Source organism: Amblyomma mixtum, chromosome 4, assembly GCF_055824585.1.
Source record: "Amblyomma mixtum isolate Tamu chromosome 4, ASM5582458v1, whole genome shotgun sequence".
NCBI classification, from domain to species: Eukaryota; Metazoa; Arthropoda; class Arachnida; order Ixodida; family Ixodidae; genus Amblyomma; species Amblyomma mixtum.
Genome location: NC_143015.1, coordinates 108,712,008 through 108,728,651, shown reverse-complemented (window position 1 = coordinate 108,728,651; position 16,644 = coordinate 108,712,008). Strand labels below are relative to the sequence as shown.

Here is a 16,644-nt window from a genome sequence, read left to right as displayed (position 1 = left end):
CTGCCATCGTGCTCAGGAAACAGTGGATATCTAACCACTAGCACGACCCTCTCCTTAGTCCCTTCGGAGCCTCAGCCCCGACACGCGGCTGACCGGTCCTGTCGCGCGGACGCCAATTATTGTCACAACTATCGCCCGTCAACCGGCTGCCTGGTGCAAGCCGCTGAGGCACAGGGGCCGCTTTACGCTCTCCTGTGGCCTAAAAGCGAGCGTTGTACAACATTTATTTTTTTGAGGTCGGTCAGCCCGTGCGTGGTGCACGTGTGTCGGTGCGTCAGTACTCCAAAGGAACTCAAGGGGTTGCGGGTTTGAAACAAATATTTAATCGCATGCAGGAAAACACAAAAACATGTAAAAACAAACAGAGGAGTAGCCGAAAAACTATACAAAACACGAAACGCGACACGTAGGAGACAGACAATCCCAGTCAACCACGGATATCCGTGGTATATCCGAGTAAGGTCCGAATCTCCAGTGCCAGGCTGGGATGTCCATAGGGCATGCCTACGTATGTCCATATTCGGATATACGCATCGGAGATTCTGTGTATGTACGAGGGACGTTCGTTTTTGGATGGCTGGCGGACATCCGCCGGCGGATGTCCGAGGAGTATCCGTAAACATCCCTCTTGGGATGTGAGCTTACATGACATATATAATTTGTTTTCCCTCAGACGAACATTTTAAAACAAATTCTATTTTGCCAATGCCAAAATTCACACAATCACATTTCTACCACCAACTAGTTTAATATTCAGATTGATTAAGATCACTCAACTATGGTGTTGATGTTAAAGAACCAGAATTAAACGAATCGCTTGGCTTTCTGGCGCCAGTGCTCATAATTAACGCCCTTTTATCCTGCAGCACTCCTTCGAGGTAACCGAGGCATGTAGCCATGCATGCTGCCTTCCATGAAAACAAACCCTAATAAACTCCTACCAGGGGCCGCGGCAGAGCGGTAAGCCTAAAAGTCAACCCAATCCAATCTATCAGCCAACAGCCAAGACAATATTTGTGGCGCGATGGTCTCGTTGGTTTTCGTCGCGTGGTGCTCCTTTCGACCTTTACTTTTGCTGCAATGTGCGGTTTGTTCGCTCTGTGGTTGCTTGGCTGTGCTACAAATGTGTTGTGTCATCTACGCGCTCGAAAAGACGTTCGTTTGATTCTGAGGCTCTCGTGAAAAAGCTCCGGTGTCGCCTGACCCCTTGCCGAGACATGCTTTGTTGCTTTGGATGAAAGAAGCGGCCATGGTGTTAACACTTGCGAGGTAAGTAACTGTGCTTGAAAATTACTTTCAGGGTGTTGCTGTGGGATGACTAAACCGCATTAACGCAGTTGTACTCTGTTGCGCTACTTGTTTGCCACGGAGTGGAAGTTGCAAGCACTATGCATTAGCTGCCGCAAACGTGTTTCTCGTGTTTGTGAAAAAAAGTTGACCTACGTTTCTCATCAAAGGAGGTGATTCGTTGCCACCCCTGCAGAATTCTGCCATGGATGGAGACGGTGTGTAGTTGCATGGTGTGAATCTTAAGGCAGTTGCGCGTAGGTTCATAATTACGATGAAACAGAATGCACGAAAAGCATAGTGCCAGGACGGTGTTAGTTTTTCAGTGCTTCGCGACTTAGTTTTTCTTACTTTTCTGTTGCCTTTGCAGTGTGGATGTGGCCCGGCTACCGAGTGTATTGGTGCCTACATTAATTATGCCAAGCCGTGGAAAGCACAGGTAGGTTGAAAATGTCATATAAAAGTTGTGCATACTTCCACAGCTTATTAATTTATTTATTAGGCTTGCCAAATGGAAGTCTCCAACCATCCACTCACTACACAGTACTTTGCACTGTGCAGTAGCGTTGTTTAGGAAAGCTTAACTGTTGTGTTAAATTTGCGAGCTTCAGTCACATTTTTCACTTACTTCCCAATCACTGAGTGCAATGAGCTCTTGCAGTGCTTTGGTATAACTTTGCCAAACATGTTATGCCCACAGGGCTCAATGCTGAGCCAGATAGCAGGACCATATATGGCACCCCTAGAGCCACATGTTCCTGGATTGTGACCAGACCTCTCTTCCTTACTCCTGTGCAGCTGTGGATCATCAAATATGCTGTCAGTGCCCTCATGCGTGATTCATCAGTGAACCCTGTGGGCATTGTAGTTTCGACAGAGATTGTGTTTTGCTGCATCATTGACAACGTGCAGTATAAGGTGCTCTCTCATACTTTATTTTCTTGTCCATACAGTGTGGATGTGACTGACCTAAGCTAGCAGCTATACAGTACCTGCAGCTTACAGCAGCAACCTTCAGGTAAGTTTGAACTACAGTGCAAGTTTGACCCTGTCACATAACGGATACTTTCCTTCTGTTTGCTCTGTGCAGCGGAGGGTATCTAGCTATACTGCAGTGTACTTGTACAATAATGGATAAAAATTTGTGGTATGAGAGTTCTTTGTGAAACATTTTCTCTGTGCTGTTAGCCAGAGCAATTTAATCAAAAGCCTAGAACCAGGAGGGGACATGGATACTCGATCTTATTGAACAAATTTCAGCTGACTGCCTGGCGAGGCAATGCAAAAATAAATATTTTCGGAAAATCAACATCCAGCAAACTTTTCTCTATGAGTGTACCTGTGCCCAACCTAAGTCATTAGCTAGCTTGCAACGATGTGGTAAGGATCCCTACTCTTGCACTTGAATTTTTTTGACCATCAGTGTGGAAGTGACTGCCTGTGGGAGTAGCTGTGGTGTCTTGCAATGTAAAAGACAAAAGAGCTACTACTGGGGCGAGTTGGAAATACATACTTGAAGGAATTGGTGAGCGCTATAGAAACACTGAAAAGGGACAAACGCACAGGACGAAGCGCTTTCTAACTACTGTTTAATCTCAGAAGAAACATGACTATATACACACATTTGACGACAAGAATGAAGGAAAAACAGGTAAAAACTACGCGCGCTTACAACAGCCGAAGATTACTGTTCTTGAGGGAGGTTAATTCTGTTCCCCCTAACATCACTGAAGGGGAGCTGACGCATTGCTTATCTGGAGCAATGTGCATTGCAAAAGCTTCGATAATTTCTTGTTCCCGTCTGTTTCTAGCCCTACCTATTACTTTGGTGTTTTTTAGCAAGGGTATGCATTTATAGTGTGCGAAATGAGGTGCCAGATTCCCGGACTTTGTAAGTTGTTCACTTGATCTTTCGTGTTCCCGGAGCCTCTTGTTAAGGCATCTTCCCGTTTGCCCTGCGTAAGTTTGTTGGCAGCTGAGGGGAATGCTGTAAATGACGTTTTCGTCACACTTTACATAGGTGTTTTCGTGTTTGGTGTTGCACCCAGGTTTCTTTTTGTGGTCTTCATTCTCGTTGACCTTTTTACACATTCCAATGAGCTTATTGGGAGCTGAAGAAACCACCTGGACTCCGTACTTGTTAGCTGTCCTCCTTATTCTGTGGGAGATATTGTGAACCTACGGCATCACGGCAGGGCGTCCCTCGTAGCTCATTTTCTTAGTTTTGTGGGACCCAGTAACTTCTCTTAGTAAGCTTTCAGCAATGCCGCAAAGTAACTGCTCCGGATAACCGCTCTCCTTCAATTGGGAGACCTGTTGGTCTACGCTCTGAATTATCGAGTGGGGGCAAGATTTTCTTATAGCTGGTTTCAGGCAAGACGTAGCTACAGCTCGCTTTACAATTCTGGAATGACTGATAATTCACAGCGTAGACCAACAGGTCTCCCGATTGAAGGAGAGCGGTTACCCGTAGCAGTTACTTTGCTGTACTGCTGAAAGCTTACTAAGAGAAGTTACTGGGTCCCACAAAACTAAGAAAACGAGCTACGAGGGACGCCCTGCCGTGATGCCGTATGTTCACAATATCTCCCACAGAATAAGGAGGACAGCTAACAAGTATGGAGTCCAGGTGGTTTCTTCAGCTCCCAATAAGCTCATTGGAATGTGTAAAAAGGTCAACGAGAATGAAGACCACAAAAAGAAACCTGGGTGCAACACCAAACACGAAAACACTTATGTAAAGTGTGACGAAAACGTCATTTACAGCATTCCCCTCAGCTGCCAACAAACTTACGCAGGGCAAACGGGAAGATGCCTTAACAAGAGGCTCCGGGAACACGAAAGATCAAGTGAACAACTTCCAAAGTCCGGGAATCTGGCACCTCATTTCGCACACTGTAAATGCATACCCTTGCTAAAGAACACCAAAGTAATAGGTAGGGCTAGAAACTGACGGGAACGAGAAATTATCGAAAATTTTGCAATGCACGTTGCTCCAGATAAGCAATGCGTCAGCTCCCCTTCAGTGATGTTAGGGGGAACAGAATTAACCTACCTCAAGAATAGTAATCTTCGGCTGTTGTAAGCTCGCATAGTTTTTACCTGTTTTTCCTTCATTCTTGTCAGCGCGTGTGTTCCTCCCTCGTGTGTATGATATGAAGTCAAATGTGTGTATTTAGTCATGTTTCTTCTGAGATTAAACAGTTGTCCTGTGTGTTTATCCCTTTTCCGTGTTTTTATAGCGCTAACCAATTCCTTCAAGCTTGCAATGTACACGCATTTTTCATGAACTGGTACAAAGCTTTGCAGTCTGGCATTTGTTTTTGCAGTTTTTTTTGGAAAAGCAAAATATTTTGTATTGCAAGAAATATTCTCACCTCTGTTGCTTACAACTTACTAGTTGTTCAAGATGTAAACATGCTTTCGGAGCGGCAGATGACTAATTTACTTGGCACGGTGGACTTACTGCATACAACTGAATGGTGTCTGTCAAATTCGCTTGCTTTAATGACATATTCTGAACTTAATGTTTACTGTTTTCTGCAGAAGACGTCCCCGGCTTGTCTACAAATTCATCATGGTCTGTACAGTATCCTTCCTGCTGCTGTGTATGGCCGGCTTGATGAATTCCTCATGAAGACTGAAGACGGCATTTATGTCATAATAAAATCATCCCGACTGATATGCTTTGCCATTTTGGTCGATTGCTTTACAGATTCATGCAGATTACATACAGCAAGGTGTATGTCCGATTTCAGACACTCTGCGGGCTTTTAATAAGCCCAGTGGCCCTGGGAGGTGCACTGATTGGTGGTTGTAGTTCTGGCTTGCCTCATAATGGTGAAGAATGCATTACCTGCAAATATCCTCAAAAGATCCGCCGGCGGATATCCGAGATGGATATCTGTCGGCAGTCTAAATAATTATATTTGTACCTCCGTCGGAGGTCCGTGCGAGAGCCGTTGGACGTCGGCGGATCTCCCACGGATATCCGTATATGCAGTAAAGGACATACCTCGGACGTCCAATGAATGTACACTGGTTGATTGGGATACAAAGAACACACAAATCCAACTAGAGAGAACAAGAAGGCGTACAGGGCATGAAAAGAAGTAATATACAAAAAGTTAGAGCTAGAAAAGCAGAAAGTCCAACGGACAATTCACATACGGGGGCTGCGGCGATGACTCTGGTTCGGGTGGTTGTGGATGCGACGATGGCTCGACGGCGGCGGGCCTTGTGCGATGGAACGCGTGCCTCGGCGCGGTAACTCGGCCCTCCACGCCCGCAAACACACCACCCAACCTCTTCAACTGCCTATTTCCTCCCGACTGTCCAACCGCTCTCTGCAACCTGGACGGGCCGGCAGCTAGCATACTTCTTCCCTTTCCCTCATCATTGTGGCGCTTTTGTCAACGCGGTGACGACGGGGCAGAGGGGACGCATGAACCCGCTCAGCTCCCTCAGAGCGCCGCGCGGGAGAGCAGGAGGGAACGCAAAAGGCCAGTCTTCCGTGACAGGCGTCGTCGAGTCGGCTATGCCTGCATTCTCCACTTTAAAAAAAAACAGCGCACCCGTACCACCGCTCTAGAACATACCACTCCTGGAATTCCAGTGTCGGCTTCGTTGGCCGATGGCTGAGCCCCGAGAGAATTCCTGACCAGAAACATTCCACTGGTCTGCGACAGCGTAGTTGCAGAGAAGCGGCCTCAGGAAACGAACCGATATAAGGTTCATGAGCTCGTCGATGCCATCGCTCTTGCACTTCAGCAACTTTGAAGCACAAAGGGCTGGGACAGCGTGCTCTACTAATGTAGTGATAGGCTTTTTCAAGGTCTGATCGTCCTGCAGGGCGCGGTCAGCAAAAGCTCTTAATGTGTCGAGGAAGAAGAGAAGTTGATCTGACGGATAGAGCAGCCGATCTCGGTCTTGGCTGCGGGTGAACTGAAGGAGTGGCTGGTTGCTAACCGGCTTTGTACACAAAGTAAGGCAGTTCTCGCCATCCATATGCTCGCCAACAACTCGTGCAATGTAACCGCCCACATAAGCGGTAGCCGAGATCTGAAGCGACGGCAGGTGCTGTGGCAAAATTGTGGTAGTAAGCCTCAGAAGCACCAATCTTGCTCTCGACAGCTTCGGCGCTCCTTGCACAGTCGACGTCAGAGGAGGCTTCGGAGCTGAAGTAGAAGTTGGTTGCGCAGAAGAAAGGACGTCAGCGGGTAGTCTTGGCATCGAAGCGCATTCCATTCTTTGTGGGCAATATTGAATACTGAATTAGACGCGCAGCGATCCCGGTATTCAGTAGCTTTTCGAGACGTGACAATGCAGCCCGAACATCCAACATGTCGTTACACCCGGATGACATTCGCAAACTACCAAACAGGGATTCATTAGGATCACTGCTGAATTTTCGGGTGAAAAAGAACTCTTCAGTCAGCATGCAGACTGAAGAGTTCTTTTTCGTCCCCACCCAAAAATTCAGCAACGATCCTATTGCAGATATTTGACACACGCCACTGTAGAATAAATAGGCAGTGATCAGAATTGCCTGATAGGTTTCGTCTGTGAGAAATTCACGGGTATGCCCAGATCTTTTTTTTAGCCCTTCTAAATACATAGGGAAAGTGACTTCAAGCCATTCAAGCCGCGGATCAGCACTGTCGTCGAATTGGCGAGCATCCGGAAAATGTTGGTGTATGGGCTGCGTCGTGTTGCTGATATCGTGAAGCATGAACCACCAATAAACGTTCTTCGCGAACGTAATAATTGGCCCTGCAGCTGAATATGACACGGCAGAAGTGCCCCCAGCCTGATCCTTGAAAAAGAAACAAGAATCGTACTGCGCGCGGCCGATCAGCAGTAGCCGAGCTTCTCGTATCCTCGAGGAGTGCGGGCATCGAGGCACCCGCCGCGCGCGACGTATTCTACTCACACAGCGCCCCCTTGCGGCAGCCGCGAGCGGCGGCGGAACCAGCGCCTGACGGCCTGAGGAGAGCGTTCGCCCAGGCACAGAAAGTATAGAGGAGGCGCTGCTTCAACACTAGTCCTTTTCTCCTTATTTTCTCTTTTCCTTCCATATCTTTCTACTCTTCCTCGCTTATTCGGTCGTGTCTTTTACACCCGAGGGCAAACATTTCTTCTGCCTATCCTTGACCACCCCTTTGTCCCACCCCTAGCCCTATTTCTTCTACAAGCCTGATGCAATAAGGGAACAAGACAGTACACCTTACACCTACAGTGTAAGGTGTACTGACAGGTGTAAGACAGTACACCTACAGTGTAAAATTTTTCCGCAAGGTGCGATATATCACAGCGGTGGACTGTCCTCGCAACTTGACAAACCCCATGCCTTGCAAGCCACATTAAAGAGTTTAGAGTCAGGTTAAAATTCATTGTTGTGCATGACAGTTGAAGCGCAACACAGTTCATAAATGGAAGTTGGACAGATGCGTTATCTCCCTTTTATAGAAAAGAGAAGTATGTTTTGATTTCATTTACAAGTATTTAATGATGGCAACAAATTCTAGCTTTAGTAATTATTTTTTCATGTTCCCTTTATTTAACATGCTTTCACAGTTTTATTTTAATTGTTTGGAAAGCTTATTGGAGCTGAAAATGCCCTTCGAACCTGCGGTGTGTAATAGAAGCTGCAGTCACTTGCCTTCTATTTATGGGCATCTATGATGCCACTTAGCAGGTACAAGGTGGTCAATCGCAACGACAAGTCAGTGTCAATGGATTGAGGCCCCTCTAGTGATTCTTTACTTCATTGTTTAGTTGTGTCCACGTTTTGTATGTTGCCTTGATTATGAGGCACGTAATAATATATCTGTTTACTATATTTTTTACCTGACGTCCTTCTTGACTCAGGTGCTCAGCTACTGATTCCAAGTGAGGGATCAAACACCATCCATAGTAGCTGCGTTGCTCTGGAGGCTAAATGCAAAGAAGCACGTGTGCTAAGCGATGTCGGTGCATCTTAAATTAAGAACTCTAGGTGGCCAAAATTAATCAGGAGCCGTTCAGTACAGCCTTTCTCATTGGCCATATCCTGGAATTTATTTTCTTACAATTTTCAAAAATGATGGACATGATTTTTGTGTGCTTGGAAATAATGTCTATTTTCTTTGTTCACTTTTCCTGTGCAGATGCCATTTGCGAAAAACTGCATTTGACGCATCAGAGGCACAAGGTTTTATTTGCAGCTGGCTGCCCGGTTCATGTGATGGAAGGAAGAGACGCTTTGCCGAAGTCTTCTCCCCCCTCCAACCAAGCACGCCACCTGCGATTGCGGGGACAGCCCCCTGCACTTTGCCCGCATGTGTGCCTCCCAATCCCCTGGCCTCTTCCACTTCCTGAGGGCCCTCCCTCCCTACAGCCCCTGCCACCACCCTTCCCGGCCGCTAACGATTAATTCTATTTGGACTTTTTCATAAAATAAATGTTTTCATGAATACTTTGGTTGTCTCATTTTATGAATATTTGCATGGTTGCTTACGAGTGAACATTTGCATTAATGTTGGCCACTGAAGATAAAAATTAACATAGGCTTTACTGGCGAGTCGTAAATAGAAAAGGGCAGTGGCATGCCAATCTTTAAGCCACTGATGTGACAGGTTGTATGCATCACTGTCATGAATGGAAAAGCCTGTGCTTAGTCTGCATTGACAGTGCCAAATGGCTGAACATATCAATCTTGGCATCAACAGTGGGTTATTTCAGTACATATTTGTAGGGCCAGAATGGCTATCCATGGGACTAATATTGGCATCAACAATGGGACATTAACGGAATAGCTGATGTTCAGTACATAGTGGTAGTACCAGCATGGCTGAACATTGGACTGATACTCGCAGGACCAATGAAGTTTGAGTGGAAAGGCCAGTGATATGCCCATGCTGGCAGTGCCACAATGGCTGAACAATGGGACAATCTTGGTATGAAGTATGGGCCAAGGTTGGAAAATGTAGTAATGTGCTCCCATGCCAATGCCAGCCCAATATTGATGCCACTGTATTCCAACAATGAGCCATTGTTGGTACAATCTTGGCGTGCTGCCTGGGTATGCTTCCAGAATTCACTTTGTACGAACTCGCTACAACTCGCTGCTTTACAGTCTCGAAATACGCACCTAAGCATCGAATCGGCGTTGGCAAAATAGCTTCCCCTCCCTCTTTGGTGGCTGAGGTCTCTTTTTCTCTTTCTCTCATATCGTGCAGGAGATGCCTAGCCGCTCCACCGGCCCGCTGTACCAGTTCTTGTTCGACCATCTTGAAAGCGGCACATTCGGGGAGCGGCTCCGGTGGCGGGCAGCGGGCGTCTTCCAGCTACTGTGGAGGCGCGGCAACGCTCGGACAGGCTCCAGGAAAGAAGAGTGTGCCATGTTCATGGGGTGGCTTTCTCTTCATGCGCGTCTATGTGTGGAAAGGTAGAAAAATAATGACGACTGTGACACTAACGATCACTGTAATAGAGATAATGTTAACTCATAACATACGTTGAACACGTACGGCTGGTACCGGCCCATTTGGTCGTTACACGGGGTCCCAGCTGAAGGAAATCGAGGCTTTTAAAAAGGCGGGGCGTTGAGCACGAGCGAAATGGACAGTACCGTTTGGAGTCAGTCGCTTGGCCTTGCCTGCCCAGTGTATTTCCAGCCAACCTAGTTAATACTGAATAGCTAGCTTTTCATCTCTTGGAAGTCTGAAGAGCTTCTTTGGGGGAAGCAGATTTTCGTTCCACCTCCCGTAGACGCGCGATGCACATTTATGGCCGCCGCTTCCGCTGCGGTCTGACAGCAACGCGTTACGAGGGTTCACTTTCGAAAAACAACGCATCCCCCGCGGCCACCTCTAACTCCAACGCCCATCGTGGACAGCGCTTCTAAGATGACGATCTACTTCTTTGAGAGCATGCACGGGAGCGATGCTGTCCCGTGGTGTGTTTTCATTGCGAAAGCAATCCTGCTAGCACTTTTCTGCCGTCGGTGGAGGTCGTTCCTTCGCTCCGGCGCAGCTGCGGCGCACGACCACGTGACAGCGTGACGTCACGACCAGAGGAGAGCATGGCCCCAACTCGTCTCTTCTGCCGTAGTCGTTCCTTCGCTCGGCGCGGCGGCTACCACGTGACGGCCTCCTCAGCCCGCCGCGTGAGGGCGCTCGCTAGGAGAGGATAAACGGGGCGCCGCAGGCGCGCTCCCCTTGGTCATCTCTGAGGAGTTGTACAAGGCGTCCCTGGAGCGATGTGATGCGCGCAAACGCCGGCGTCGTGCCGAGGAGACAGATGAGGAAAGGCAAGAGCGGTTGGCTAAGCAACGCGGATATGCAGCAGAATGGCGAGCCCGGTGGCGTTCTACAAGTTCAGTGAGCGAGAGTAGTTTCAATGTAATTACCAGTGTTCAGACCAAGAGTCATTACTTTACGGACCACCAAAGCGTGTTCATTGGAATAAACAAACACTAGAAACCATGTTGTGTCCAGAGTAAATCATTTAGTTGCACAAAACGCGAAGCCATGCCAAACCATCAGCAGAGCCAAGCGCAGCCAGGGAGCTATTGCTTTCGCAATCACTCAGGCTTAACCAGAGCTAAGCCACAGCTATTTTTTTCTATTTCGCAGGCTATTTCTTACAGGGCCCAAAAAAAAGCGAAGCAAAGCAAACCTTGCTGTAAACATTCCAGCTGTTTGTTTTTCAAGGCTGTCTGCAACTTTCATGCTGCACTTTGTTCATGAAGCAAGTAGTTAAAACTTTAGCTAGTCATACTTAATAATGAGTTATGCTCACTGAAAAAAAATATGATGTGGACATCTAACAGCGACTACTAACAGTACTCAGTTGGATGTATTCGCCTCGGTTAGAAGTACACCATACTCTTTGCTTTTAAACTTCATTTATTTTAGCAGGAACACCCTGTATGCCTGGCTTCGCTTCCACCCGCAGAGAGGCTTGTCCAAGCAGTTTTTTTTTTCAGCACATTCGAATGCAAATGAAACTCCTGAGGGAGTAATCGTAAAATAAAGAATACTAAGCAAGTAATAACTGAACAAACGATTGAGGACTCGTACCTTGCCGAACTGCAACCATATTTTCACATCAGTGTGAGGTGTAATGAGGGTCATGCAATGGCAGTGTTGTCAATAGCACATGTCTTCGTTGTGACGTCACTTGTACCCGTCTTGTTTGCAGGCGTGGCAGGGCAGCAAGGAAAGCCGGATTAAGAACTGCCGTACGCGAAACAACGCTTTCGCGCTGCCTTGGCCGAGACCAACAACATAGACCAGGACAGCTGGAGGGGGGAGCCTGCAGGCCACGGATTCAAGCTTAAGATGTTCCCAAAAGATGTCCTAGGTCAGTTGTGGGTACCTCAGCTATCTCCTCTTTTCCGCCAAAGCGCAATTCCTAAGCTACTCTGCCTAAGCGCCATGATCATCGTCATCATCATCAGCCTGACTATGCCCACTTAAGGGCAAAGGCCTCTCGTGTATCCCCAATTAACCCTATTCTTTGTCAGCTGCAGCCACCGTATCCGCCGCAAACTCCTTAATCTCATTCGCCCATCTAACTTTCTGCCACCCCCTGCTACGCTTGCCTTCCCTTGGAATCCACTCCGTTACCCTTAAGGACCAGCCGTTATCTTGCCTTCACATTACATGCGCTGTCCAAGCCCATTTTTTCCTCTTAATTTGGACTAGGATGTCATTAATCCGCGTTTGTTTCCTCGCCCACTCTGACCTCTTACGGTCTCTTAACGTTGCACCTATCATTTTTCTTTACATAGTTCGCTGCGTTTTTCGTTAGCCTACGCGTTCCTGTCCCGTAGGTGAGTACTGGTAAGATACAGCTGTTATATACATTTCTTGGGGGATATTGATAAACTGCCATCCATGACATGAGAGAGCCTGGCATATGCGCTCCACCCCATTCTTATTCTTCTATTTATTTCCCTCTCATGATCCGGATCAGCGGCCGCTACCTGCCCTAAGTACACGTATTCCCCTACCTCTTCCAGCACCTCGCTGCCAATTATGAACAGCTGTTCCTTTGCGGGACTGTTGAACATTCCTCTGGTCTTCTGCATGTTAACTTCAACACCTACCGTACTGCTCTGCCTGCCTAACTCATTGATCATGCTTTGCAGTTCATCTCCTGAGTGACTGAGTGACGCTATGATCATGTCGGTTCTAAAGGCTCTAACTATAGATGAGGCAGGCAATATTGGATGGACGATGGTGAAGCTTAATCTTAAATTATCTTGACTCGCTTTCATTTGCAGTTTTATTTGCTGAGTCAAACCTTGATCTCTTGTACCTTTGGTTGTTGGATGTTTCTTGCAGACAATGTATTTTGCTCCTATTGTTTCAGTTTGGTTTGTCCTTTTTCCCTCAAGATTGTGTCCTGTTTTGGCGGTCCTCAGTTTTGATGCAAGATATTTGTCATTTATCTTGTTTCGAGACCCCTAATTGCGGTGTGCTTTGCCACGCTGCATGCGCGAAGGTCACGAGTCCATGTCAGGCGCCATATAATACTTCGTCTCACAAGATGTTTGCAGCACTACGGAAGGTAGAGCTCTCTCGTCCAATCAGGGCTCCATGAACACAAGAAATCGTCCCTCGAATATTTGAGCAGTGTAGGACTATTAATGAAACCAGAAGCACAGCAACTGAAAACATAGTTTGGGCTCGTAGATTTAAATGGTAGAGAGTGCTTCAGTCACTGATGAAATCTACTGACATATCCCGTACGTACACAGCTCTGCGGAGGCCTGCTAGGAGGTAGTGATGCGTCCATATTTTCCAACGTGGCGGCAGCCGAGTCAGTTGTGTCGCCTGTGTGCCCCACATAGACAGTGCGCTGTTTTCCCAGGCAAACGATCGCAGTTGGCTTCTTGAAGTGCTTCGAGTCAAGAGCGGGGGTAGTTCAAATACAAATGCGCTCACCAAGAGGACTGCAAAACTAACTTAAGTGAGCGAGCGAACGCTTTACCAGTAAACAACACAAACGTTGAAGGCGGGCCGAATGTTGTTCTCGAAGGCAGCGTTACAGTGATGCACAACGCGCCATATCATTCTGTGTAGCAGGATAGAGTGCGTCGGTGGAGTAGCCTCAAAAATGGCATACAGACTTGGCAGTCCGGACAAGGCGTCGCGTGGAGCAGCGACATGGTTAAGGCCGAGCTCATGAAGCTTGTCAACAACGTGAACACAGGTGGGGACCGATACCGTGTGGACTGCATCGCCAAAGCTGCTAGCCATCTCGTTGTGCGCCTGCCACCCTACCACTGCCAAGTGAACCCGACAGGGCTTGTTTGGAGTGATGTCAAGGGTTTCGTGAGCAGTCAAAACAAGACCTTTAACATTTTTCAAGCGCTAAGACAACAAGGACGAAGAAGGAACAGACAAGGACGAGCGCTACTTCCTTTAAGCTCCTTTAAGACCTTTAAGCTCCAAGACGTGGAGCCTCTGGTTTGGCACGGCATCATGCAAGTGACTGCTAAGAAACAGAAGTATTACGAGCAGCATGTTATCAATGAGGAAAATGTGTTGAGGAAACTAGACCACATCATCGACGATGTTGTTGACCAAGGACTGGCTATTGTCAACCTAGAGGACGACACAACCAGCAGTGCTGAATGGAGTTGTGATGAGGACGATTAGATGAGCTCTATTAACGTGCTAACCTGCTTGCGAATGTCTGCACCATTCAGTACTGTCGCAGTGAGGGTAACGAAAATGAGAACCCCATCATTTTTCATGAGATGCGGTAGACGCCGTGCTCCGGATAAATTTTGACCGCTTGTGCGCGGCTGGCTTTCGCGCAGCGCATCGGGATGTTTTGCATTCCGCCACCATCGACATCCGGCTACCCCGGCCTGCATTCGACCTAGCATAAACAGTGTAGTGACAACGCTGGAAGAAATAGATTTATATACACTAGACAGGAACAGCCCCGCCGCGGTGGCTCAGTGTTTACGGCGCTCGGCTGCTGGCCCGAAAGACGCGGGCTCGATCCCGGCGACGGCGGCCGAATTTCGATGAAGGCGAAATTCTAGAGGTTTGTGTGCTCTGCGATATCAGTGCAGATTAAAGAATCCCAGGTGGTCGAAATTTCTAGAGCCCTTCACTACGGCGTCCCTCATAGCCTGAGTTTCTTTGGGACGTTAAAGCCCAATAAACCAAACTAGACATGAACATTGAAAATAACTGTGACATAACAAGAGAGGAACTGATACGAAAAGGTCGCGGCAAAAAAAAAGAAAAAAGTGGGGCCAGTCAGTCCCTTTCGAACGGGTGTCCGCTGGTTCAAAAACAGATGAAAGAATAACAAGACATGAAGCGCACCTGCTAGACGTAAAAACAAGCTAACTACTAGTACGCCATTTTTCACATGGATGGAGCCACCTGTCAGCAAATGGCGGGGTGACAGGCGAGTAGGAACACACTAATGTAGTGCGCACCATCCTGATTGGACGAGAGTGCTCTACCTTGCGTAGTGCTGCAAACATCTTGTGCGACGGGGCTATGACGCCTTTCGCCTCAGGAGTCTCAACAGACCTAAGCCCAAAAACTGTCACTTTTTACTACTTGTACTTCAATTTCTGCTGGAATGAAACCTTCAAGCCAAACCAAAACTTCCCTTCAGAGTGCAATGCAAGAGCGCTTGAGATCCCTCCGGCGCAAGCACTCCTTCTGTTTGATATATCTCGGGGTGTGTTTTCGTACCAGTACGCGGCAGTGGTGCAGTTTAAGCGATGCGTCACTTTCCTTGCAGGGGGTTGTTTCATACACAGCTACCGGTGGGGCTTGTGACGCCCAGGTTAATGGTTCTGCGCGGATGGTTCTTGTGGACGCTGTCCATCTCTCGACCAGTGAACTGATGCGCAGTGACACGGTTCGTGCCGCTCGTAGGTTGAGCGGCACAAATGCTCGTGCCGCTGTAGGTTGACAGTTTGAGGAACAGTCCTTTTAATAGTAAGTTCTTAGCCTATCTCTGCTCCTTATCAGATGCGTTGCTTTAGGCTTAAAACACTCGCTTCGCTTGCCTTTGTAGCACTGCGGCTTTCCTTTGGATGCGGTACCCTTCGAGCTCTGTCATTCGGCGGCGAGACGGTGCAACTCGGCGAGACCGCAGATGCATCGAGAATCTTCTCGGTGAGTGCACAGCGGCGAAATATGGGACATTAAACGCTCATGAAGCATGAACTTCGTAAACGCACACACAACACAACGCTCGCAGAGCAAAGCAGCCTCTTGAACTTAAGCTAGCGGATGCAAACTTTTGTACAATGAACTTGTGTTTCAGACAGAGTGGCGCAGTCTATTAGGATTAATGACAGACAGTGGTATAATGGTAGCGCGGTGGACCATATGATAGGTGTGACGTTAAGAGAGCGGAAGCGGGCAGAGTGGGTGAGAGAGCAAACGCGGGTTAATGATATCCTAGTTGAAATCAAGAAGAAGAAGTGGGCTTGGGCAGGGCATGTAATGCGAAGGCAAGATAACCGCTGGTCCTTAAGGGTAACAGAGTGGATTCCAAGAGACGACAAGCGTAGCAGGGGGCGGCAGAAAATTAGGTGGGCGTATGAGATCAAGAAATTTGCGGGAATATGGTGAGCGCGGCTGGCGAAGGACAGGGTTAATTGGGGGAACATGGGAGAGGCCTTTGCTCTGCAGTGGGCGTAGTCAGGCTGATGATGATGATGATGATGGACCATATGGACTCTAAGGGAAGAAATGGGACGGAGCAAGCTCTGCCTTCAACTCAGCTATGTTGCAGGAAGAGCGTAATTTATATGTGGCCAAACTATAAAAACAAATAACACTTGGCAATGTTTGCCACCAGCCATGAAGGCAGTGCACGTGTCCAAAAAAAAATACATCACGCATCCCTGGCCAGAGGATGAATCCCCTCGCAAACTCTTTCCATAGTTATAAGCCATGACAGAAACTGGCTATGAATTCACACAGTTGTGCGACTGGCGCAGGCTTCTTTGCTGATAAGAATTCAAAATGTTTCGACTGTTTCTCTGGCTAGCTGGTTCCTATGCCTGAAATAAATGACAGTGCGTGAAAAAAAGGGGGTGCATTTGCACGAGCGATGGCACAAGGGGAGATGTCTGGACGAATTCGAAGAATCACTGTCGTATGAACCGATGTTTGAGTGTTAGGAAGGCTGGGTACCATGACATCCTGCGCGATTCGAAACGGTAGAAGACATGCGAAACCTCCGCTCATTTCGCTGAAACCTTTGGTTGTGAAGCTACATTATCGCATTCAGCAACTGTGTCTCGTGCTTGTAACGGGTTGACAGCCACAACACTAAATCCTATGTAAGCCATCGCTTAACGTACACAGGACTCCT

At 47.7% G+C, this 16,644-nt stretch overlaps 1 protein-coding gene and 1 long non-coding RNA gene across 5 annotated transcripts in view; both read left to right on the top strand.

The window, feature by feature from the left end:
- The window catches only part of LOC149347789 (uncharacterized), a 50,732-nt gene that overhangs the window by 13,753 nt on the left and 20,335 nt on the right, over positions 1–16,644 (top strand). For all 3 annotated transcript variants that reach the window (XM_089587456.1, XM_089587455.1, XM_089587457.1), the window contains exons 2-3: positions 11,473–11,634; positions 15,334–15,434. In XM_089587456.1, the coding sequence (XP_089443582.1) occupies positions 11,613–11,634; positions 15,334–15,434 (123 nt within the window). In that variant the 5' untranslated portion in view covers positions 11,473–11,612. The remainder of the gene's footprint in view (positions 1–11,472; positions 11,635–15,333; positions 15,435–16,644) is intronic.
- On the top strand, positions 994–4,969 carry LOC149347792 (uncharacterized). 2 transcript variants are annotated; one of them, XR_016292655.1, is made up of 4 exons: positions 995–1,269; positions 1,658–1,726; positions 2,241–2,305; positions 4,834–4,969. It is a non-coding gene; the product is annotated as an uncharacterized LOC149347792 (long non-coding RNA). The 2 variants fall into 2 exon arrangements; XR_016292654.1 differs by lacking the exon at positions 2,241–2,305 and having other exon boundaries at positions 994–1,269.